At 54.5% G+C, this 22,567-nt stretch overlaps 1 protein-coding gene across 1 annotated transcript in view; it reads left to right on the top strand.

The window, feature by feature from the left end:
• The window catches only part of WWC3 (WWC family member 3), a gene marked incomplete at its 5' end in the record, with an annotated part of 109,866 nt that overhangs the window by 74,932 nt on the left and 12,367 nt on the right, over positions 1–22,567 (top strand). The window contains 10 exons of the mRNA XM_040467614.1: positions 5,429–5,671; positions 8,452–8,541; positions 9,339–9,904; positions 15,445–15,565; positions 16,594–16,668; positions 17,485–17,571; positions 18,308–18,500; positions 20,056–20,202; positions 20,528–20,679; positions 22,152–22,317. Of these exons, the coding sequence (XP_040323548.1) occupies positions 5,429–5,671; positions 8,452–8,541; positions 9,339–9,904; positions 15,445–15,565; positions 16,594–16,668; positions 17,485–17,571; positions 18,308–18,500; positions 20,056–20,202; positions 20,528–20,679; positions 22,152–22,317 (1,840 nt within the window). The remainder of the gene's footprint in view (positions 1–5,428; positions 5,672–8,451; positions 8,542–9,338; positions 9,905–15,444; positions 15,566–16,593; positions 16,669–17,484; positions 17,572–18,307; positions 18,501–20,055; positions 20,203–20,527; positions 20,680–22,151; positions 22,318–22,567) is intronic.

The raw sequence follows: 22,567 nt of genomic DNA, 5'->3' as shown, positions 1-22,567 counted from the left end.
TCTAGAGAATTCTGTCGACCAAATCACCATCATGGGGACTAGTTTTGTGTTTTCAACTCTGGATCGTGGAAAATGTACCCAAACAACTGCTTCTGGGTTTCCCTTCAGGAACATCACTTAGGATTCTCAAGGCAGACCTTATGATAGGAATACTTTCACATTATTGGTTGAAAATTTTAGAATTTTTCAAAGCCGATTTGGAGGAACGAGTCTCGAAGCAGTCCCAGGGACGCAGATAGTTCCTTATTTTTAACCTAAGAGCACTCGTTCCAGAACTGTGCACAAACTGCAGCTGTTTCCATAGAAACACTCGCAGTCCAGATAGGAACAAAACATCGGACCCATCCAGTTTTTTGTGTCTTAGCGTTTGTTGCCAGGATGGGTCCTGCTGTTCATCTGTCGTCAGAAACCAAAGTCGTGTTAGGATTCCAGTCGAATTTGATCAGTCGCTTGGAGTTCTCCTTCGTTTCTGCAGTGACTGTGTATCGGGGCTCGGGCGTGAGTGAATCACAGCCAGGAGCGACGTGGGAAAGCATCCTTGCCACGCCTGGCTCCTTCTTCCCCATTCAGGCCAAGAGAAAGAAGCCTACAGATGCTCTGCTTCTCATTTAAAGGAGTTGCTCTCCGAAGATCTGTACCCTCAAAGGAGAAAAGACACGAGGGCAGGGAAGGGTTTGGGGGTGTTAGTAGACCCTTCCTACACCACATATTCGAGATTCAGCTCGAATTTCCAACACAGAATAGAGAGCTGAGCCAAATGGACAGCGGTTTATTGATGCTTAGCTCAGTCAGCTGAAGCGATTTTATCGTCCATCTGACCTAGATCTCAACTGAGATTTTCTTGAACTTTTGCTTTTCGTGTACATGGATATTTACAAAAAGAAAACTGAGGAGAGAAAACATAAGCAGTGTCAAATCTGTAGCTGCGATTGAAATCTGAAGGCACAAGGCTCCAAGCCAACACGACGTCCCAGAGTGTGGCACTGGGGGGGTCTGTCATGTCTCAAGCGTCAAATGGGACCTTGGCTTGCCTGGGGTTCCATTTCTCTTCTGGAAAGCAACCGTATTTTAGGAACATGCAAAATTATATAGTAGACTGCAGAATTCATACATAAATTGAAAAAAACCAAGGATTGTTCTGGGTATGTAAAATATACCGCAGAACTGTGCTGTATTAGAAGTGCATTATTTTGGGGCGCCTGGGTGGCGCAGTCGGTTAAGCGTCCGACTTCGGCCAGGTCACGATCTCGCGGTCCGGGAGTTCGAGCCCCGCGTCGGGCTCTGGGCTGACGGCTCGGAGCCTGGAGCCTGTTTCCGATTCTGTGTCTCCCTCTCTCTCTGCCCCTCCCCCGTTCATGCTCTGTCTCTCTCTGTCCCAAAAATAAATAAACGTTGAAAAAAAAAATTTTTTAGAAGTGCATTATTTTTTTCAGAAAAATGCAGACACTATTTAGGGCTTCTGTGAACTGTGGGGGCCTAAGTAGTTTCTGCAGCATAAACGCACCTTTCCATTCATGGTTTAATGGTGCCTGGGCTGTAACAGAACAGGTGGTCAGGCAAAAACAGCGAGGGGGACAAAAGATTCATTTATTACTTGTGTCTACCTTAGACCTGTTCAGGGAATGGAATTTGGAGATTACATAATAAATATGAAGGCTCAGTGTTTGGTTGAGGCTTTGCCTTCATTTCTTCTCCATCATGAGCACAGGGACATACGTTTTAAAGCTTTTTTTAAAAAATTTGTTTAACGATTATTATTGAGAGATAGAGACAAAGCATGAGCATGGGAGGGGCAGAAAGAGGAGACACAGAATCCGAAGCAGGCTCCAGGCTCCGAGCTGTCAGCACAGAGCCCAACGCAGGGCTCGAACTCACAAACCACGAGATCATGACCCGAGCCGAAGTCGGATGCTTAACCAACTGAGCCACTGAAGCTTTTAAAGGCATTTGTGAGAGATTATATGTAAGCCATAAAATGTATTACCTATCAAAAATTAGAATCCGTACAGAATACAGTTGACTTACAGGAAATAAACCATCCCCAATTTTAAGCGGCTCTCGGACTCCCTTCAAAATGACCTGGGGAACGTTTCTTTTTTGCAAACCGTCCTCAGGGCCTTGGTTTGCTTTCATGTATTTAATTTCACCGAAATGGTATTTCAGGAAAGAAAGCCTTTCTGGAGATTGTTTTCCTCAGAGTGCTCAGAACTGGGATGATGGTACTCGTAGGAGTGGGGTTCCAGCCTTCAGATCAGTTGTGTGGCGCGGATGTGGAAGAAGGGGCACCGGAAGTGATGCTGCGTCTTAGGCGCGAAGTCAATCTCCTCCAGTAAACCTACCACACTACGGGTCCTCCTGGCAGATGGCTGCTTTCGAGGGTGGCAGCACGGGACGGCACAGTAGACGAGGCGTACTGTATCAAAGGCAAAGCCGTCTTGTCTGTCCCTCGGTGAATGCACCAGAAATGAGTGAAGGAATCCTTCTAGAGCTTTGGGCTTCTAGTGCGGACACACACACAAGACGCGTGTGCCACGCTCTCAACCCGGCCCAGAGCAGGTCCCGTGTGCCTGCATCTGGAGTAGGGAGACAGGGCAAGAAATGGCGCTTTGCGATACGTGTCAGTAGTCTTCTAGATTCATAGCTAGCTCTCAGATGACCAGGCGATCGCTTGCGTCATTGTGAGATGTATTTTAAAGAGCGCTATCCTCAAGCATAGAAATGCTTGCCTGGTGTTCGGCACGGCCCAGGCAGCTTTTCCCGACGGGTGGCGTGGAAGCCACTTCGCCTGTCTTTGGTTTCTTCTACAGACGTTGTCCCTTGCCGCGTGGCTTTGCTTATTTTTCTTGCGAGCTGTGCCGAGTCTCAGAAACGTGCTTCACCTCGGCCGCTGTGCTGTTTCTTTTATGCCTTCGGTGGACAGCCCTTTCGAAGCTGGCGCTTTGCTTCTCTTCCCGCCTATAATTCTTTTCTTCCCCTCATTCTTTTTTCTGATAGTGGCTATTACTTGAGATCTGCCTGGAAAGAGTAGGATTAGCTAGGACTGGCTCTTCCACCGCCCTGCCACCCTCGGCAACTTGAATCCACATAGAATGGCAGCTAACCTGCGCCTGGCCGGCTTGGACAGAATCACGATCGCCTCTCATGTACACCTCAGAGACTCAGAGGCAGTGCTTTTTAAACTGTGTCCGCTTGTAGTGGATGTATGAGAATTAGTACACGTTACAAAGTAATACCGCTAACTTTAGCAGGGTTCAGAGAGGCTTTCCTGTGGATTGGTCAGGTAAATTACATGAGAACTTACGAGGACACGATGAATTTGCTCATTGTTGTTCGGCCCCTTCATATTTATTCCTTACTTTGGACTTGTCTGGATCTACGGTAGAACGTTCCAGAAATTTCATTGGGTATAATGTCTGATTTGGCACTAACTTATTTATGGGCCTACTTGCAGTGTATTTTCCTTGGGCTTCAGTTATATGACTGCCATAAATTTTAATTACACTAATTAGACATAGATGGATGCTTAAGGCCCAGTTGGATTCCTAACCCTGTTCAGCTGCCTCTGTCATTAGTATTTTTCAGTGACATGATTTGGCACCATTTTCCAACACATTTTCAGGAAATTAGTTTTAAGTTGGAAAAGAACTTGCCTAATAAAGCTACTGACATTCAACTATTTTCTTTACCTTCTTGGGGAATTGGACTTGAGTAAAATGCACACGTTGAAACTGTAATTTGTACACTCCTTTTTTAAACCGTTGGCTTTCGGATTGGCTTTGGTACTCGAAGAAGGCGTCTTACCCAGTCCTCTGGCCGGGCTGGCTAGCCCGCACGCTCACATCCAGCTCAGAGGAGCCTGACTTAGTGCAGGGCCGGCTGACAGGCTTTGACACGTGGACCGACACCAGTCGATGGATGGGCAGCGTCTGCAGGGAGCTTGGTGTCGAGAAGGATTCCGAGGGCTGGACCTAGCGGGCGGATGCCAGCTTTGATGAGTGTGTGTGCCCTGGGCATGGGACAGGGTGGCCTCAGGGGCACTCCTGCCATTCCCATTTTAGTGAGGACCACCACATCGGAGCCTGATACGAGCCCCTAAGAGCTCCAAGGCCAGTTAGGATCCTCTGGACAAGGCCGGGCCGCCTGGGGTCAGAGGCTTTTTGAACTCCGGTGAGCATCAGAAGTACCAGTGGGACTTGTTAAAGTCCAGATCACCTGACCCCGTCCGCACAGTGTCTCCTTCAACGGGTCTGGGGTGGCACCCGAGGTTGCCGTTTGTCACAAAACTCCTGGTAATGCTGAGGCTGCCGGTCCGGGACCCCACTTTGAGAATAACTGCCTTAGAGGCTACAGGGCCATGTGCCCCTGCCTCTGCCCCTTCTTCACCGCTCTCTGCGACCTCAGGGACGTCTCTGGATTTGGGTTTTTGGGCACGTGTGCCAATGTCTGTCTGTCCTTTGCGGCGCCGGGTTTGGGGCAAGTCTGGCATCCCTGGCTTCTGCCTGAAAACAGATAGGCCTCATATTTAGCCACACCTAAACTTGAAGGGCCTACAGCAGTCTACTCTGGCCATGAAAGGATTGCTCTGAAGATACAGGCCGCATCTCTGCCGTTTAGTCTGCATTCGGCAGCGACTCGGGACACACGGTGATGCGGTCTGCCAAGCGAACGCATGGAAGTTTGGGCCCGTGGAAGGTGACAACAGAGCCCGCGTTCTTACACCCGGAGGGTGGTCATGCCGATGCACTTAGCGAGGCTGACCGGTCTCTACCCCCCTGATTACCTCACGCCAACACCCACGCCTGCCAGGGCCGACCCTCCCGCTCTCGGATATTTGCGGTCATGTTTGCTCCCAGTTCCGTGCGCTTAGCCCTTGCCGAGTATCTGCTCTCTGCAAAGCATTTTGAATGTCGCCTACGGTCAAGGGGGTTTTCTGTCCAGAAGCAGTGTGAGGGGTGCGTGGCTGTCCTGTCACTTTGTCTACGTGGCGTTGGCGGTCAGGCACGGCAGACGAGGCGGGAAACCAGAAGCATGTCTCACGTACCCGGCGCAGTGTTTAGCTACTGATGACGGGGGATGAGGAGAAAGGAGCCGGTTCCATCCTGCTCTGCGACAGTGCCATGTGGGAAACCGTGCACCTGAGACAGCACAGTGCACGGGTACGTGGAGGACGCCAGCCTTTCCGTCATTTCTCTACAACAAGCACGATTTGCTCACTGCCGTCCCCAGTCTAGACCCGGGGACGTTGTGCAAAAGACCTACGCGTCATTCTTATCACTCCTCGTTTCCAAACGCTTTATTTCTGTCACTTGGTGCACTAACTTCAGTAGGTACTGAGCAGGGTGAGTTTCTAGAATCTGCATGATGGTGTCGAGAACGTGGGAAGGTGACATTTTGACTTCATGGATTTTTCTGGGCCCGTCTCTTGCAGGGTGTCGACCATCCAGCAGCAGCTGGCCCAGCTTGACAACGAGTCCTGGCCGGGTTTGGCCGAGGCCGACAGGGACCGGCTGCAGCTCATCAAGGAGAAAGAGGCCCTGCTTCAGGAGCTGCAGCTCATCGTTCAGCAGCGGAGGCCGGTGGAAGACGTGGCCCGGCTGGAGGAGGAGCGGAGGCGCCTGGAGGAGGAGATCCAGCGCGCGCGGGCCACGTCCGTGCAGGGCGCCACGGAAAGGTGTGCCGGCCCCCCTCCCCCCCGGGGGTGGGGGCCGGGGGGGACCCGGCTGCTAGTGCAGAACCAGCTGGAAGAGCTGACTCGGAGAGCTGGCCTGGCACGTGACTCGAGATCGGTGCCGGTTGCCGTTGGCGCTCGAGGCGTCTACCGCCTGGCGTATCTCCTCGCCAAGTAGAGCGAAGGGAGAAGGCGCGGGGAGCGCACGCCTTCCCTTCTGTAGGAGGTCCCGGCTCTGCCCAGGGCTCCTGAGCTTCCTGGCTCCTGGACAGGAGCAGGAGGGGATGGAGAAGGGGATGGAGCGAGGGAAGCCGCCCGCTTAGACCGCACCCCTTCCCGGTACGGGGGTGCTTTCCTCCGGTCCGCAGGACGGCAGCCTGGACGGGTGTGGGCTTGCCGGCGGGAGGGCGGGAGGCGGGCGCCGGCACAGAGAGGAAGCCTGCGTTCCTCCATTGTGGGCGTTGGGGCCAGCCACCTCTTCCTTTCATCTGCGACCTTGATTCGCCCCCAGGAAAGCCCGCTCTCTCTGCTGCGGCAGGAAGCCGGCAGCCTGGCGTGTGTCCGTGCCCAAACGTGCCTCTCCTCGGTCTGTCCTGGGCTCTTGGCTGGTGAGGCCAGCACAGCGTCCCGTGTCCTCGGTGCTCGGCGCTTTGGGGTGTGTGGGGGTCTCCTGGTTTCCATCTGGCGCGTGTGACCACGGGCCGCGCCAAACGCTGGGTCTGACCTCCACGTTTCGGGGCTGTCGGATGGGTATCTGAGGGCATCAGCTGAGCTTTGGCGAGCCCACCCTGTCTGATGATCTAGTGGACCTTCGACTTCAGCGTGTTAAGAGGACCGTACGCTGCATCTACGTGAGCATTGCCGACGTGGATTCAGCCGTCAGCTGAATGATTCCATCTGTACGGAGGCCCTTAGAACTGTCAGTTCATCCTGTTAGCCCGTTCTCTGTGTTGGGGGTTATCGATGCTCGGATAGTGATCGTTTTTTGCTGAGGTCTGTGTGGTGACATTAGTGGCCGATGTCAGTGTTGGCAGGCAGTGTTGGTGTTTGGAGAGCCCATCTCCTAGCAATAGGCGGGATGTGTTCTGGTTAGCTTAAGATGCTAGCGTGGCCTGTCACTTCACTCAGAGTAAACACGGAGTTGATTTTGAGTCTGAGAAGGGACTATGGAACTGAAGTGTTCATCCGTGCCCTTGTGCTTCCAGACTCTTCTGCTTCAACGTTACCTTCCTCTCTACCCTTGGTATTCTGTTGTACGTGTTCTGGCTAGGGGGGCCTGGGCACTCATTGGGTTGGTTCTCTCTTAGGGGGGTGGATCCGGTCCCACAAATGCCACCTGCTTCTCCACACCCCACATCCATGCACCCCTGACTATATTTGCCCTCGCCGTGTGGAAACCCTGGCACATGTGAGTGCTGTGGTCCCAGGGTACAAATCCACGGAGCCCCATGGAGCCACCGTTCCCCTTGATGCCTAGGTCCGGGACTGGCTCAGCCAAGCTCATCCGGCTGAGGGAGGCTCTTGTGGGACCAGCCCAGGAGAGAGCCGTCCACGGGTGCCGCTACACGGCCCTGGGCGAGGACGGCACGCCCTTGTGCCGGCAGCGCTTTCCCCCCGAACACTTCGGGAACATTCTCTGCGGCCGTGTGCCCCTCGAGGGCGCCTGCAGCAGTGAAGCGTGGGCCTGGTGGAGGCAGGCCTGTTTCTCCGCATGCCTCCCTCCACTTGATGAGTGCTGGAACCGGAAGTGTGGGCCCCCGAGGTAGGAGGCTCTCCCTGCGAATAGGCTGAGGGGTGTGAGAGAGAGCCGGTGTGGAGCTGGGCCAGAGTGATCGACGTTGGCGTCTTAGGGCTGAGATGTGCCCGCTGCTCGGCCAGTCTTTGCCCGTCTCGGCCTCCGTGTCCTCATTGTCGGGTAGGAACTTGGCGCCGGGGTCGTGAGTGTCACTGGGGATTGGGACGGCATAAATCCTTTCCCCTGTCGAAGGACAGAGCAGCTGTTTTAAGGGTGCCTACTTGGTCCCATGCTACAATGCCATCGTTTGATTTGTAAACAAGGACTGTTTTGTTCTGAGGCAAACATACTCACACATTCATTCGGTGACTGTTGAGTGCCTGTACGTGTCAGGCTCTATTCTAGGCAGTGGGCTTAGTGTAGTGGAAAAAGGTCATCTCAGAAATAATAAAGTAGAAAAAGCGGACAGAGGAGAAAAATTGTCTCCAACCCTGTGACAGTTGCTGTTTTGTTTTGTTTGTGTCTAATCTTTTAGTTCTGTAGATTTTAGAATTGTATGCATTTTTGCCCGGAGAGGCCTTAAATGAGGGACCCGGGTTTGTTCTAAGAAATTCCAGTAGATTACTGCGTGTTCTGCATTCGAGTCCATTTTCTAGTCTAGCCCCTCATGCTTTCTGTCTGTTCTGTGCCTGCCCACCCCCATCCCCCACTCACCCCCCCACCCCTTCCCCCCATCCATATGCCCACCCCCCCCCCCCCACACTCACCCATCCGTCCACCCGTCCGTCCGTCCACCCGGCCACGCACCCGCTGGGCTCCTACAGTGTATCAGGCACTGCTCAGGGTGCTGGGGGTACGTTTTCAAGCAAGACAAAACCAGTCTGTGTTATCCTGGTGTTTGTGACCTGGGCGTGGTTTTTTAGAATTTAGTCTTTCAAACCTAAATCGGGGGGGCGGGGGGTGGAATTCACAGTTGGATTTCTTGTAGGGAAAATACACTCACTCTGTCTCTGAAAAATCCACCAATGGACCGTTTTCTTACCTACAGGATTCTCCTTCAGGAAAAAAGAAACTGTCTGCTTACGCAGCTAGAAGAGGCTACCCGCCTAGCGTCCTATCTCCAGTCCCAGTTAAAAAGGTGGGTAACTTTCACGTTAGAACGACGCGTCCGTGAACGTCTTCATTCCCTCTGGCTTGTTTTTCTCGTAGCAGAACTTGGAACCGGAAGCGGTTGTAAACACAGGGTAGAAAAGCAGCTTCGTTGTATTTTTCAGAGAGGCTGCTAATGTGTGATTCAGGGAATATGAGGAGAACTTGGCGGCAGAATGACGAGTCTGAAGTCCAATTCGTCCGTCGGTTTTGTAATTTAATCCACCGCTTCCGAAGCGTGTATATTCATCTCCATATGCGCATGGATATTTTTATGTTGTTTTTTTTTAATGATGTGACTATTTGTAAAGTAAGCTTTGGATGCTTAGTAATAGCTTCTGCTTTCGAGTACTTACCGTATCGTGAAGCATAATGTAAGGGCTATCTATGTAGTATTTCCTCAGTTACTCCTAAAAATGCCACGAGGGAGCAGGAATTATTTCCCAGCCCCCAGTGAGAAAGTAGGGGGTTCCGAGAGGGCATACAGCTTGACCCAGCGGACCCAGCTACTCTGCGTCTGAGCTGGACCGAGGACTCGGGCGTGAGTCTCTGATGCTAACTGCTGCTCTCTGCTGATATTCGAAAGAAACAAAGGGAATATTAACGAAGTCGCCTTCTAAATGCTCGCAAGTGGCTAAAGGCCCGCTCTGGTTCACGGGAGCCTTGGGCAGGGCTTCGTTCCCTCTGGAACAGACCAGACGCTCAGCTTCGCAGCAGAGAGCGGTGGGGCTCCAGCCGGGGTGTGCAGGCTGCTTGTCTCACGGCACGGGGTGTCTGTCCTTTCAGCCTGTCTGCCAGCACCCTGACCGTGTCTTCGGGGAGCAGCCGCGGGTCCCTGGCCTCCAGCCGGGGCTCGCTCGCCTCCAGCCGCGGTTCCCTGAGCTCCGTCAGCTTCACGGACATCTACGGCCTCCCGCAGTACGAGAGGCCGGACGCCGAGTGTGGCCAGCTTCTGCGCTTCGACCTCATCCCCTTCGACTCCCTGGGACGAGACGCCCCCTTCTTCGAGCCCCCGGGCCCCTCGGGCTTCCACAGGCAGAGGCGCTCCCTGGACACGCCGCAGTCCTTGGCGTCGCTGTCCTCCCGCTCCTCCCTGTCCTCTCTGTCGCCCCCGAGCTCGCCCTTGGACACGCCCTTCCTCCCGGCCTCGCGCGACTCGCCCCTGGCCCAGCTGGGGGACAGTCTCGAGGTGCCCGGCCTGGGCGCGCTCGACAGACTGCGGGCTCAGGCCTCGGCTTTGGGGGACGAAGACTCGCAGGGCACGGCGTCCCTCCAGCCGCACGGCTTCCCCGGAGACGGGGAAGGACCTCGCGAGCGAGGACCCCAAGCGGCTGCCGCTCCCGTGGGCGCAAGTAAGTATTGATGAGCCCTGTGGGGGGGGGGGGGCCCCAGAAGGGTTTCCGAATTGGGGAAGAGATCGCGTGCGGTGGCACTGAAGCCAGCCCGCCGGCTCTCCAATTCCATAGTGAGCTCTCAATTCCAGACCGTTGGTAGGGCCAGGAGGCGCGCACCTGCTGTCCGTGTGCTCTCCTAGCCGGGCCTCGTGTCTGTGTCCCGGAGACATCGTTCAAATGGCAAAGGCGCCTTTCCCGGGCGTCTGGCTCGTTCTCAGAATGCGCTTGCCTGTTGGAAAGGACGGGAAGAGCCACAGTCTTCCACACTCAGAGGCTGCTACAGAGGTACCGGGGCCTCCGTGAGTTCCCCGGGGCCTGTGCGGCCTAGGAGCAGCAGTGGGGTTGTAGCCCAGCACACATCCCTCTTCCTTTGTCCCTCTGACTTCGTCTCTTCTTCTTTGGCCTTACGGTTTTCAAAGATGTAATTTATCAGACGTGGGATCGAAAAGAATTGGTGTCATTTCAAAAGACGTGCCAGTCAGCATCAGTCATTTCCACCGAATCGATTTTTCTGGTAGTCTTCAAATCGAGGCGCACGAACTGGGTCCGTCTAGTCCGAGTTCATTCGGCTTCTGCTTGGCGCCAGGGCCCGTCCGCTTGTAGCCCGTGTGGGGAACTGGACTGCCGTTCTACAGAATATTCCAGCTGATGGCTTGTGCCCAAAGCAGGGCCTGGGCTCCAGCCTTCCTCTTCTTGACCCCGTGCGCCTCTTTGAGCCAACCCTCCCGCAAGATTAACTTCTTTGGGTTTCACAGAGGATCGAGAACCAGGTCTCATTCCTGAAGTTCCCGAACTTTTCTTTACATGGCAGAAAGGTTTTAGACATTCCATTTAAGCAAACGCTAGGTGTTTGTATAGCTTACTGAATCTCAACCAGGGGAGTGTTTGAACCCTGGAAGGTACCTGTCAGTGGCTGGAGACATGTTTTTGGTTGTCACAGCCGAGGTGGTGGTAGGGAGGTGCTGCTGGCATCTGGTGGCCAGAAGCCAGGGATGCGGTTCAGCGTCCTCCAGTGCACAGCACAGTCCACCGCCCCCACCCCCACCCCCACCTCCGAGAATGATCCGCCAAGATGTCGGTAGTGCCGATGCTGAGAAACCCTGGGCGTGTACCGTTGAGTAGTTCAGCAGCAGGGGGCAGAAATAGAACGCGAACACGGAACCAGGTTGTTTTGGTGGGAACGGCTTCAGACTCGCAGCTTAGAGGCCCAGATTCTGTTCCCTGCCCTGTTGACTGGTTAGCTGTGTGACCTTGAGTGCATCCCCGGACTTGGCTGAATCTTGGCTTCCCTGCCCTTGAACGAGGCGGTCTTGATGGGCTCTCGCATTCTCCACCATTCTGTTACCCTGAGTTTTATCGATACAACCACACTGGTTATTATGTACGTGATATAGTAATCTTCCCGGTTAGCACCTACGTGCGTAATCAGGGAGCTCTGAGGTCCTCAGGCAGCCCGGTGGCTTTCCGGCATCTGTTACTTTGGTGCTTTCTCTGTGTTTGCAGACACACCTTTCATACCCCCAGGTATATTGTTTCAGTAATTCACATATGCAGGTGACCTTCATTCACTTTGCTCTTTATAGTCACAGGTTCCGTGCTCCGTGTTTACTCCTTTGATTCAAAAAAGAAAAAAGAAAACACAAAACAAGGACCGGATTGCACATCTGTCGTTAAGCTCACCGCTCTCAGTGCCTTGCCTCCCATACCAGCCCGTCTTTATAAAGGTTGAGATGCAAAAGTAGTCTTGTTAGGCAGAAAATCCACACGAGGCCCAAGGGAAAGACAGGATGAGATGGAGAAGAGCTGACTGACTTTCTGATCCTGATTTCTTTATTTTTCTTCCCACTCTGGCTGACATTATAATGGTTCAGACTCCTTAGCCGGGGAGGTATTTGCTTGCGCCACGTTCAGATACCGCCACCTCGTGGTAGATTCTTACATGACACTGTCAGTTGACTCCGGTCTTTAGAAATAATTAGCTCAGTGAATGAATTGGTCCTGGTGGGTGCTCCCAGAAGGCTGGGTTGGGTAACGAGCTTCAGGCATGGACACAGGGTGACTTCTGGCCTCTCTTGATGCGTGTGGGAATGCTTGAGCCCAAAGTCATCGTAGCTTTGTACAGTTGGCAAGGACCTCTGTACCTTCCTTATTTTAGCCCAGCCCTCGTTTATGATGCCTGCCTGCCATCATGTGGTTCCCTCTGACTTTCTGGTTTCCCTAGGAACAAAACAGTCTGAGTTTGACCTCCAGCAAGTTTTAGAAAGATAAAATCTTAGTAAGATAAAATTCTAAATTGCCCAAACTTACAAAGCAAGCCCTAGGAATAATTTCTTCCATTGTGTTTTAAATGGAAGAAATGTGTTTAAATGTGTTTTGCCTGAGGAGGCAAAACATGGGACTGGGGAGTGGGAAGATAGACTGTAATCTGTAACATTTTAAATATTTTTACTATACTTTTATCTTCTTTGGGTTAAATTTTTTTTTTTTTTTTAGAGAGATCACAAGTGGGGGAGAGGGAGAGAGAGGAGAGAATCCCAAACAGGCTCCACGGCTCCACGGAGCCCAGTGCAGGGCTCGACCCCATGACTCTGGGATCACGACCTGATCTGAAATCAAGAGTTGGACACTCAACCGACTGAGCCACCCTGGTGCCCCTGTCTTCCTTGGATTTTAAAATTTTTTTTTTTCAACGTTTTTATTTTTATTTTTGGGACAGAGAGAGACAGAGCATGAATGGGGGAGGGGCAGAGAGAGAGGGAGACACAGAATCGGAAACAGGCTCCAGGCTCTGAGCCATCCGCCTAGAGCCCGACGCGGGGCTCGAACTCCCGGACCGCGAGATCGTGACCTGGCTGAAGTCGGACGCTTAACCGACTGCGCCACCCAGGCGCCCCAATGTCTTCCTTGGATTTTAAAAAGCAAATGTGCCGGGGTGCCCGGCTGGCTCAGTCAGTGGAACATGCGACTCTTGATCTTGGGGTCATGAGTTCGAACCCCACGTTGGGTGTAGAGATGACTTAAAAACAAAATCTTTAAAAAAGCCAAATATGTCAGATTTTGAAATCTTTTCCTATTTTCATTTCCCATTAGTATTTGCTAATCTAAATCTGGGAAAACCTTGATTTTGTTCACCCATTTACTGGCGTTTTTATTATGAATACTTATACTCTGTTGAAAATTGTTGGCTTAAATTCTGCAGTTTTTTCACTTTATGCTTTTTTTTTTTTTTATCTCTTTTCTCACGCGGCTCGCCAGACACACTCGCTGTAAGTGACCTTGGAATTCTTCACCTTGTTGGTCAGGCAGTAGGCACATCTTTGTGCAATGAATCAATGTATGTACGATGGTAGGAGCGTGGCCACAAAGGGCGTATCTTATAGTTGTACTTTAACGTAGCTCCACAGTTACTATTATTATTATTGTTAATTATTATTTCAACATTAGTATTTATCATGGTTATTGAAGTCGTCTAAGAACTTTTCGAAATGCTTTAAGTATTCATTCCTCTGTATTTTTCCCCGGACGTTAGTGGCTTACATTGTTTTAGTATGCCAGCTTTGCCCCAAATGTGATTTTCATTGTATTTTCTTTTCGTCAAGCAGTGTTGATGTCCTCGGGTCTCAGTGTCTGTCTGTCTGTCTTTCATGATGGAAAGGTCAGGGATTCCTAAGGTGAACGTGTGGAAGGTTGTTTCCTCCTTGCCTCATTGCCATTGCCCCCGGTGGTCCAGCCGGTTGCCTTGAAGGCTGAGAGCAGGTGGCTGGGCACGTAACGTGGGGTCTGCCGTGCGCTTTTTCTCACCCGGGGCAATGGCTCACCATACTTCATTCTGGCAACTGCTTCCCATTGCCAGTTGCTCCGTGAATGTGGTGACGAAGCCTGGGATCACTGAGGATTCATTCCTTCATTTCCTTTTTCTCCTCATCGACTGCCATTGCAACGAGGGAGAAATTTTGTTAGAGCTGTACCGTCGGGTTACCTGGAAGTGCTCGGGGTCACTGCCTGGTGTTAGTTATGTCCTGGACGGAATGCAAAGCCATGTCTAGGAGCCGTGCTGGGTGTCCGGGCTGGGGATGGAGATAGGGAGCAGTTCCGTCTGCTGGGGGTCAGGGCACCAAACCAGGGTTCCGTCTGCAATTCCGAGCTGGGGACTTTGGGGCCTCCCCTGTGGCGGGGGCGACCGGAAGAGCTGGACTTTGAGAGTCGGTGCCTCCGGCCACCCCAGAATGGAGCCGGCCTCGGTCCCCGACCGGGGAGGAGCCTGTAGTCGCCCAGGCCTGGCATTGCAGACCTCTGGAAGGACGGCTTTTGTCTGCAGTTGAGATCGTGAGCCTGAAGACCGCGGCCCTGTCTGTCTGTAGGCTCTTTAACGCGTTTGGATTTAATTGGTACGTGAATAATTTGGTTGAGACGAGAGCTGGTCGTCGGTGGACTGGACGTATCCCCCTGTACGGGGTGCACGGGTGCCTAGATGTTCACGTTCGGAGCTCAGGCGGCCGAAGAGAAGCCGCACGGGCCGGAGGGACGTGCAGTGTGTGCAGAGGCGTCACGAGGCGCGGTGCTCCGTTGGGGGCTCCGCGTTTGCACGCGGGCTCTAACCACGTCTGCCTCCCCAGGGAGCGCTGACGCTTGCGTGTGCACACTCCCATGTGGCGCGGGAAGACCGAATGCCCGCTTTGCTTGGCTTGGTGGAAAGGGCCTTGTCGCTGCGAGGGACCGGGCAGAGGCAGTCGATGAAATGCCGGAAGGAGGAATGTCCGAGGCCGTGTTGGGCTCGTGATTACAATAGATACGAGGCAAAAAGAAGCTGCCTCATCAGGGTGGCTTGCTCGCCCCAGAAAAGCCATTTGGGACGCCGATCTGGCCCCGGGGCTGCCGAGGACACCGCAGTGAGAGGGGTTGTTGCCAAGGCCATGTCTGGGGTCAGCCGTGTCCTGAAAGTCACCGCGTTTAGTTAGGGTTTGTTTGGATAATGAAAAAAATTTTTTTTCTGATGATAAAATATAGAGTGTGTGTTTAGTGTATAAAATGTGGGAAGGAACCATGCCGGATAAGGAAGGAAATGAAAAATGCCCCTGTCCCCTGCTCAGATACATTTAGGAGGACAGCTGCTGTCCACATTCGGGGTAACGTCTCTTGCCCGGTCTTTCAGGTATGACGGTCTTTTCTCCAAGTGTGATACGAAGGGGCGTCCCCCTGTCATCTTCTGTTCTGTGTGCTGGTTAAGGAGGTGAAAAGACATCTGTGACTGTTTAAAGAGCTTTTCAAGAAGTAACCAGAAGCCTGTTCCTGCAAATTTTCAATATCAAAAGAAAAATGAAGTGCAGCATATTTAAACATATGCATGTATATGATGTGCATGTCTGTATAATGGCGTGTCTCTGGAACGCTCAGCAATCTCATATGTGCACTGACTCAGAGTGTTCCTTTCTTGGCATCACGGTCCCTGGCCTCCCATGCTGTCCCCTCCTGACCCCCGGTGTGTCTCTTGTTTGTAGCGGTGACTCTTCGAGAGGACAGTGCCACGAGGTTGGAGAGGAGAGCACGCCATGTGTCTGCATGCCTGTCCGATTATTCACTGGCGAGCGATAGCGGAGTATTTGAGCCTCCAACCAAAAGGTTAGAAGCCGATCTTCTCCCTCAGCAGCCCTTCCACAGTGTTACTGTTTTTGTCGTTAATTTTTTTTAATGTCTATTTATTTTTGAGAGAGAGAGAGAGAGAGAGAGAGAGCGAGCAGGGGAGGGGCAGAGAGAGAAAGAGGGAGACACAGAATCCGAAGCAGGCTCCAGGCTCCGAGCTGTCAGCACAGAGCCCGGCACGGGGCTCGAACCCACGAGCCGTGAGATCGCGACCTGAGCTGAAGTCGGGCGCTTAACCGACTGAGCCGCCCAGGCGTCCCGTCCACAGTGTCACTGTTAAGCACGACGCGTGTACACACTGAGACTTCCACATATTGAAACTTTGCGTGTTTCTCCAGGGCTAGAATCTTTGCCTGGCTTCTCTCAACTTTGATAGGTTGGGCCTTAGTGAGCCACAAAGAAAACTCCTCTGACTTCTGTGTGGCGTCTGGAGGTTGGCCCTCCTTCCGTGGTTTGAGGACGACTTCCTCCTGTTTGGCCCTGGCCAGTTTCAGGCTTAAGCCCATGAGAGCTGGAACAGGAGAACCCATGTACAAGAGACACCCGCTTTTCTAGAAAAGCATTCGTTAGAAGTGAATGTTCTCCCTCCTTCCCTTCCTTCCTAAGCCGAAGGAAAGTGACAGGGCACCTTTGGGGATTCTGGACTTGATTTTGATTTGATATGTTTGATGTCATTGTTTCCTTTCAGGTGTCTGTCAGACATTTCACTTATCACAAGTTTTTTAAAAGTTACTTTTGAGCTTTGCCCTGAATACCACACGTGGTTTTGAAAGACATCCCAAGTTATTTTCTCAAAAACAACAACCCTTTGTAGGCAGGTCCCCACTGAGATAGGGCATGGCAGGTCCCCAGGGCCCATGACAGTGCAGTCACTTAAAGAATTTGTTTATGTCGCAACTTAAGAAAGCTCTCCTCGGTGAGAAGCGCCCCTGACACGAGGGGGCTTCCGCCAAAGCGGCGCTGATCGGTTCCCTGCGGAATAACCCTGTGACTTCCGGTTTGTTCAGGAGTGAAGATACCGAGGAGTCTGCACATGGAGACGCTTGTGGTAACGAAGGGCCCCAGATCCACGTTGGATTCTTGTGAGTACAGGAGACTCCTAGAGATGATCTGTAGCGCGGGGCCCATCCGGCGACTCACACTTCCAGGCCGGGCGGGCCCGGACCGTGGTCCGGGTGCCGCCCCCGGCCTGGACACCCCCAGCCTGCTTCGGCGTCTCAGCTGAGGGGACGGAGGTGGCGGGACGGAGGGTTGGGGTTGAGCCGCTCCGTCGCTGGCCTCCAGCGCCGAGAGTCACAGCCGGGATGTCCCCTCGTGGAGCTGGGGGCCAGGGGCCATAAGCGGGGGGCCCGGAGAGCCCCGGGGAGCGAGCGCACGCTCCGCCTGGAGCTGCCCGTGTCCGCTGCGGCACGGACGGGGAGGCCCAGCCCCTCGTGCCCGCAGCCAGAAGCCGGGTGGGCCGCAACGCGGAGCCTTTGGGTCCCAGTCCCCGTTTCAGGGAGAGCGGTAACCAGCGGTGTCGCGACTAGCAAGGCGGGAGGCGTGCATGCCCACGACTTCCTTGGCTCACCCCCGTCATCGGGCCGGGTGTTTCTCAGTGCCGGCGCTGTGGCCGTCCGGGACTGGGTCGTTCTTTGCCGTGGGAGCCGACCTGGGTGCTGGAGGGTGTGGCACGGGAACCTGGTCCCCGCTCCCCAGGTGCCGCTGACACATAACATCCCCCCCCTGCCCCGCACCCGGTCACGACAGTAAGACGTCTCCCGACTTCGCACACGTCTGGGGGCGGGGGGCGGGGGGTGCAAAACCGCCCTCAGTCGAGGGCCGCCACTGTAGTCGGTCCGAAGGAAGTTTCCACCGTGGGGGATGTGCGCTCAACGAACTCGCGTTTTGTTTTCTAGGCTCGACACTGCCAGCGAATGTCTTCTCGTGAATGTGTTCCAACTAAAGAATTTTGCGGGGCTGGTCATGAAGGAGGACTGCAAAGTGTAAGTAGGCTACCTGGCCGGCAGCGTTTCCTTTCGGGGGGCGCGCTCCTGGCCGCCTCGCCAGCCCCGCTCGCCGACCGGTTCTGCTCGGCGGCTTCGGGAGGGAAGAGGCAGCTTTGGAACCTGAGTTCCAAAGCGTATGCCTAAGAAAATACCGGGAAAGGTCTGAAACCCAAAGGATCGTAAGTTTTAGAGACAGTCGTCGTGACCTGAGGCAGAAGAAGTTGAGGGAGCCGGGCCGGGCTGGTCATGTGCCGCGGTGATGCTGAGAAAGTGGCCAGAGGCAGTGTTTTGGTTTAAAATGTGCATCCTGGTCTGGGAGCTGGGTGATGTGGCGCTCAGCTCTCTGATCCCACGAGGGGAACGGAAAGCCTTCTCCCTGGGCCCCGGGGGCCCTTGTCTGCGCAAAGGAGAAGGTAAGACGCGTTGTTGCCGCTGGAAGGCGCTACCTCTGTGAGCTCCGCAGCCGGAGATGGGTCCCACTTACCGGGCACTGACTTTTAAGCCTTTCTCTTTACGCGTGTCTTCCCCCCTAGTCTCCAGGGGTACGTAAATTCTTTGGGCTTACTCTTAGTTGAGAAAAGGACCTTTTCCGAAAGACTTCAAAACTCGGCCCGTGGGCATCCGAACAGGGAGACCTACGTGTGTATCCATGCGTGTGGTTCGTGGATTCAGTCGCACAGATCTGTCAGTAAGTGTTACCTCTCTGTTTTTCCCTCCCGCTTCCTGGCTCCAGACACATCCGAGTCTATTTGCCACCGATCGACTCCGGCACACCAAACACTTACTGCTCTAAGGCTCTGGCATTCCAGGCCCCCCTGGTATTTAATGAAATTTTCAGAATCCCTGTGCATTCAAGCATGTTGACGTTGAAGTCACTTCAATTATATGTGTGTTCAGTGAATCAGCAGCTGCAGGAGGAACTGCTGGTATGTCCCTCCCCTCCCCCCCACGCCCCCCCATTTCCTTTCGGCTCCCCTCCCCGCCTCCCTCCTTCCTTCCCCCGTGTTCCCATCGGTCTCGGTCTCGCTCCTGCCCCTTCTCCTCTTGTCTTTCTGCCTGCCTCTCTCTCTTCTTTGTCTCTCTCTCTCCATCCCCTCCTTCCTTCCAGCTCGCTCCTTCCCTCTCTCCCCTCCTTCGTTTCACCTATGGTGGGCTGCTGAGAAAGTGTCGTCCCCTCACGTGATGCCTGTACCTGGGAGCGCACGCGAGGACACAAAACCATTGGTCTCGCCAGGTGTGCCGTACTTCAACTATGTCATCTCAACTAATACTTGCAAAACTGCTCCATTGCCCCCATTTTCAGTTGAGGGAACGAAGTACGGTTGAGAAACTGAGCAAATAAAAATGGAGGATGGGGACGCCTGGGCGGCCTGGTCGGTTAAGCTCCAGCTCTTGATTTCGGCTCAGGTCATGATTTCACGGTTCGCGAGACTGAGCTCTGTGTCGGGCTCTGTGCTGCCAGCTTGGGGTCTGCTTGGGCTTCTCTCTCTGACCCCCCCCCCCCGCCCCTCCCCTGCTCGTGTACGCATATGCCAGCACGTGTGCACGCCCACTCTCTCGCTCTCAAAAGAAATAAACTTAAATAAAGCACCTTAAAAAATTTTTTTAGTTATTTATTTTTGAGAGAGAGAGAGACAGAGAGAGACAGAGCACGAGTGGGGGAGGGGCAGAGAGAGAGGGAGACACAGAATCCGAAGCAGGCTCCGGGCTCCGAGCTGTCAGCACAGAGCCCGATGCGGGGCTTGAACTCACAGACTGTGAGTTCATGACCTGAGCCGAAGTCAGATGCTTAACCGACTGAGCCACCCAGGCGCCCCTAAAGCACTTTTTAAAAAATTAAAATATAGGATGGTTCATGAAATGGGAATTTCAAATAAACTATGGGTTCTTTTTTGAGTATAGTGTCCCGTGCAACACTTGGGATATACTTATGCTTTAAAAGAATGCATTGTTTACTTGAAGTTCACATTTCCTGGCTATCCTATCTTTTATCTGGTATCTCGGGAACTAAGCGCCAGCAGCTTGCGTTCAGTACCCCCAGCCACGTGCTGCCCGGGCCACGACTCGGCAGCCCGGGTGGCTTCTTTCACAGATCGGAATTGTTCTCCTTGGTGTCACCCCTCAGCAGTAGAACTAGATTGTGGCGGTCAGCCAGCCCTCTCTTGTTTCACAAATCCCTGAGTGAATCAGCGGCTCGTCAGTTGGCAGACCCTGAGCCCCGCCCACCACTCCACGTTGCCCATTCTCTGCCCCCGGCCCCCTTCTGGCACTTTCTCCGCGGGCTGAACCAGCCATCGAGGAGCCTCCCTCACTCAGATCCTGTGCGACCACTTCCATTCTCCCGCAGTCCTTCGAATAGCAATGAAAACATTCCGTCTTTCCGGTTAAGATTGGAGGGCGACCTCGATGTCTTACACGATCCCCCTTGGCTGTCAAGGCGAAATCACTCACTGCCCGTTCTGCTTGTTAACACTGGTGCAGGGCATCGCTCAGATCAACTTGGCCGACTACGACGGGTCCGGCGAGATGCAGCTGCGCTGGTACGCGGTGCAGGTGTTCGGCAGCTGCGGGCCGCCCGGGCCGGGCGCCGCCGCCAGGGACCCCGCGCTGGCCGTCGCCGGGAAGACGGTACGTGTGCCCGCCCGTGGCGCCACCGCTTTCCTGCCGCCCGCACCCGCCGTCACGCGGGTCCACCCCTCACGAGCGTCTGTGCGCGCTTGGCGTCGGAACGTAGTGGAGCCGAGAGGCAGTGTCAGGGGACGGCACGGAAGTAGGTTTCCGTAGCTGTGGCCATGCGTGACGGCGGGTTTAACGCGGACGAGCTGGTGACTGTGCGCCACACGTTGGTGGCTTTAAAATCGAGCCCTCAGAGCCGCTCGGGCCGGCCAGGCTAGGTCCCGGCGACACGCGGCCAGCTGCGGCTCAGGTGCGCCCTGTCCCCCCTCCCCCCCAGGACGCGGTGACGGCGCTGCTGGCCAGGACCACTGCCCAGCTGCAGGCCGTGGAGCGTGAGCTGGCCGAGGAGCGCGTGAAGCTGGAGTACACGGAGGACGAGATCCTCGAGATGGAGCGGAAGGAGGAGCTGGCCGAGGCCGTGTCCGAGAGGTAGGGCCCTTCCGCGCACCGGGCGCACGGAGCCCGGCGCCAGGCCGCCGCCGCCCCGGCAGAGGGCCCCGGGGCAAGAGGCTCTTCTCACCCGCGCCGCCTCCCTGGAATGTGCCGGGCGCACACTCCGTGCCGCCCGACGGCCGGGATGCTCACGGGGACTTTCGCGCAGCGCCATAGGAGGCGGTCCCTTGACCCCTGTCCCCAGCTCCCCGCGCAGGCTTTTCACCCTCTCCTCGTGTTGTGGAGTGTCCCCGAAAGAGAGCGGCTGTGAATGGCTACCAAGTATTCTCTGCTCTGCCGGGACTGGTATAAGGTCCCTTTCCGTTGTATTTAAGCAGCTTTTTCGGCTTATGATCTCCCTCCCACGCGGTTCACCGTTTCAGGTGAACGAGTCCGCGGTGACTGGGAGAGTCACAGAGTTGTGCCACCTTCGCCACAGTGGATTTCCGGGCACTTTATTCATCACATCAGAACGAAACCCCTCTCTCGTTAGAGCCGTCGCGCTGTCCTCTTACCCTGGCCCCTGACCACCGCTCATCTCCCTGCTGTCCCCGTGGATTGGCCTGTTCTGGGCATTTCACCCCCGGGGAGTCATGCACTGTCCCTTCGCATCGGACCTCAAGCAGCCTCTTGGTGAACCCTTGACTCGGTAGAGACCACTCTACGGTTAGAGGCATAATTCAGACGGACAGGCTCTTCGAGTGAGTGGATTTCTGTCTGGTCCTTTCTGGAGGCGCTTTTGTATTGCTTTATTTGCGTGTTTCTCCGTGAAGAGCATCCTCTATTTCCAAAGCTTCCTGCTTCTTCCCGACAGCTTTCCCTGAATTGATTTTAGGAATTGATTTTAGGGAGAGAAAGTGCACGGCGGTGGGGGGAGCAGTGTATTCAGGGACCCTCGGGAAGCTGGGAGGGCCTGGGAGAGAGGGTTCAGGATTCTGGCATCTTTGGCAGCTGCCATTGGGTGATAAAGACAGACAGACCTCCTCACTGAAAGTCCTTGTCACGTCGTCTTCCCTCTAAACCAGAAAAGCCCATTTACTTCTTGAGGAAGCACCTCTCCGACCACCGGAAGGCGCGTGGGTCTTGCTGCCGTGCTCTGAGTGCGGCGGGGGACTCAGCCCCTTCATGCACGTTTCGTCTTTCCAGTTTTGTCAGAAACGATATATTTTATTTTTCTGACGCCACACCTCTGCCAAGGGGTTTTACCAAATTGAACGGAGGTTACGCAGAACGTTCTGTGCGTGAGCTGGGGAGGCAAGGGAAGGATCCACAAAATGAAAACCAAAAACGAGATCCTGGGGAGCTGTGAGCATCCGTTCCGCTCCATGCGACTCAAGTTCAGTTGGGAATTCCTGAGAAAGAACAGAAGAGGGGGGCGGACAGGGAAGGCCATGTTGGGGAAGAAAAGGCGGAGGGAAGGAAGACGGCGTTGACGCACCTGTCCGGGCTTTCGCGATGTCTGCCTTCAGGAGCTGGCAGGCCGACTCGGTGGACAGCGGCTGCAGCAGCTGCGCCCAGACCAGCCCCCCGCACCCCGAGCCCTGTTGCGTCGGCGCCGACCCCATCCGTGGACACACGTTTGCCGGCCAGGCAGACCCTTACAGCCCCGAGAAGTTTCAGCCTCCGCCTCGTAAGGTCAGTGGAAGCGGGCGAGGGATCTGTGCGGCCCCCCGAGGTCCTGCCGCACCGTCCCGGGCACCGCCCTGGACGACGAGCGGGAGGGCCCACATCCTCCATGGGAAACCGAGGGAGTCGGTGCGGGGGTGGGCGAGAAGACACTGGGACCGACAGACTCATCGCGAGAGTAGGGCGGTGGGGCTTGCCCGCGACCGGGGCTGTGGGGAGGGTGTGGTGTAACGTGGGCCGTGCTGCTGGATGGGGGGGG

Source organism: Herpailurus yagouaroundi, unplaced genomic scaffold, assembly GCF_014898765.1.
Source record: "Herpailurus yagouaroundi ecotype Mexico unplaced genomic scaffold, PumYag 67525, whole genome shotgun sequence".
NCBI classification, from domain to species: Eukaryota; Metazoa; Chordata; class Mammalia; order Carnivora; family Felidae; genus Herpailurus; species Herpailurus yagouaroundi.
This window is presented reverse-complemented; position numbering and strand designations above follow the sequence as displayed.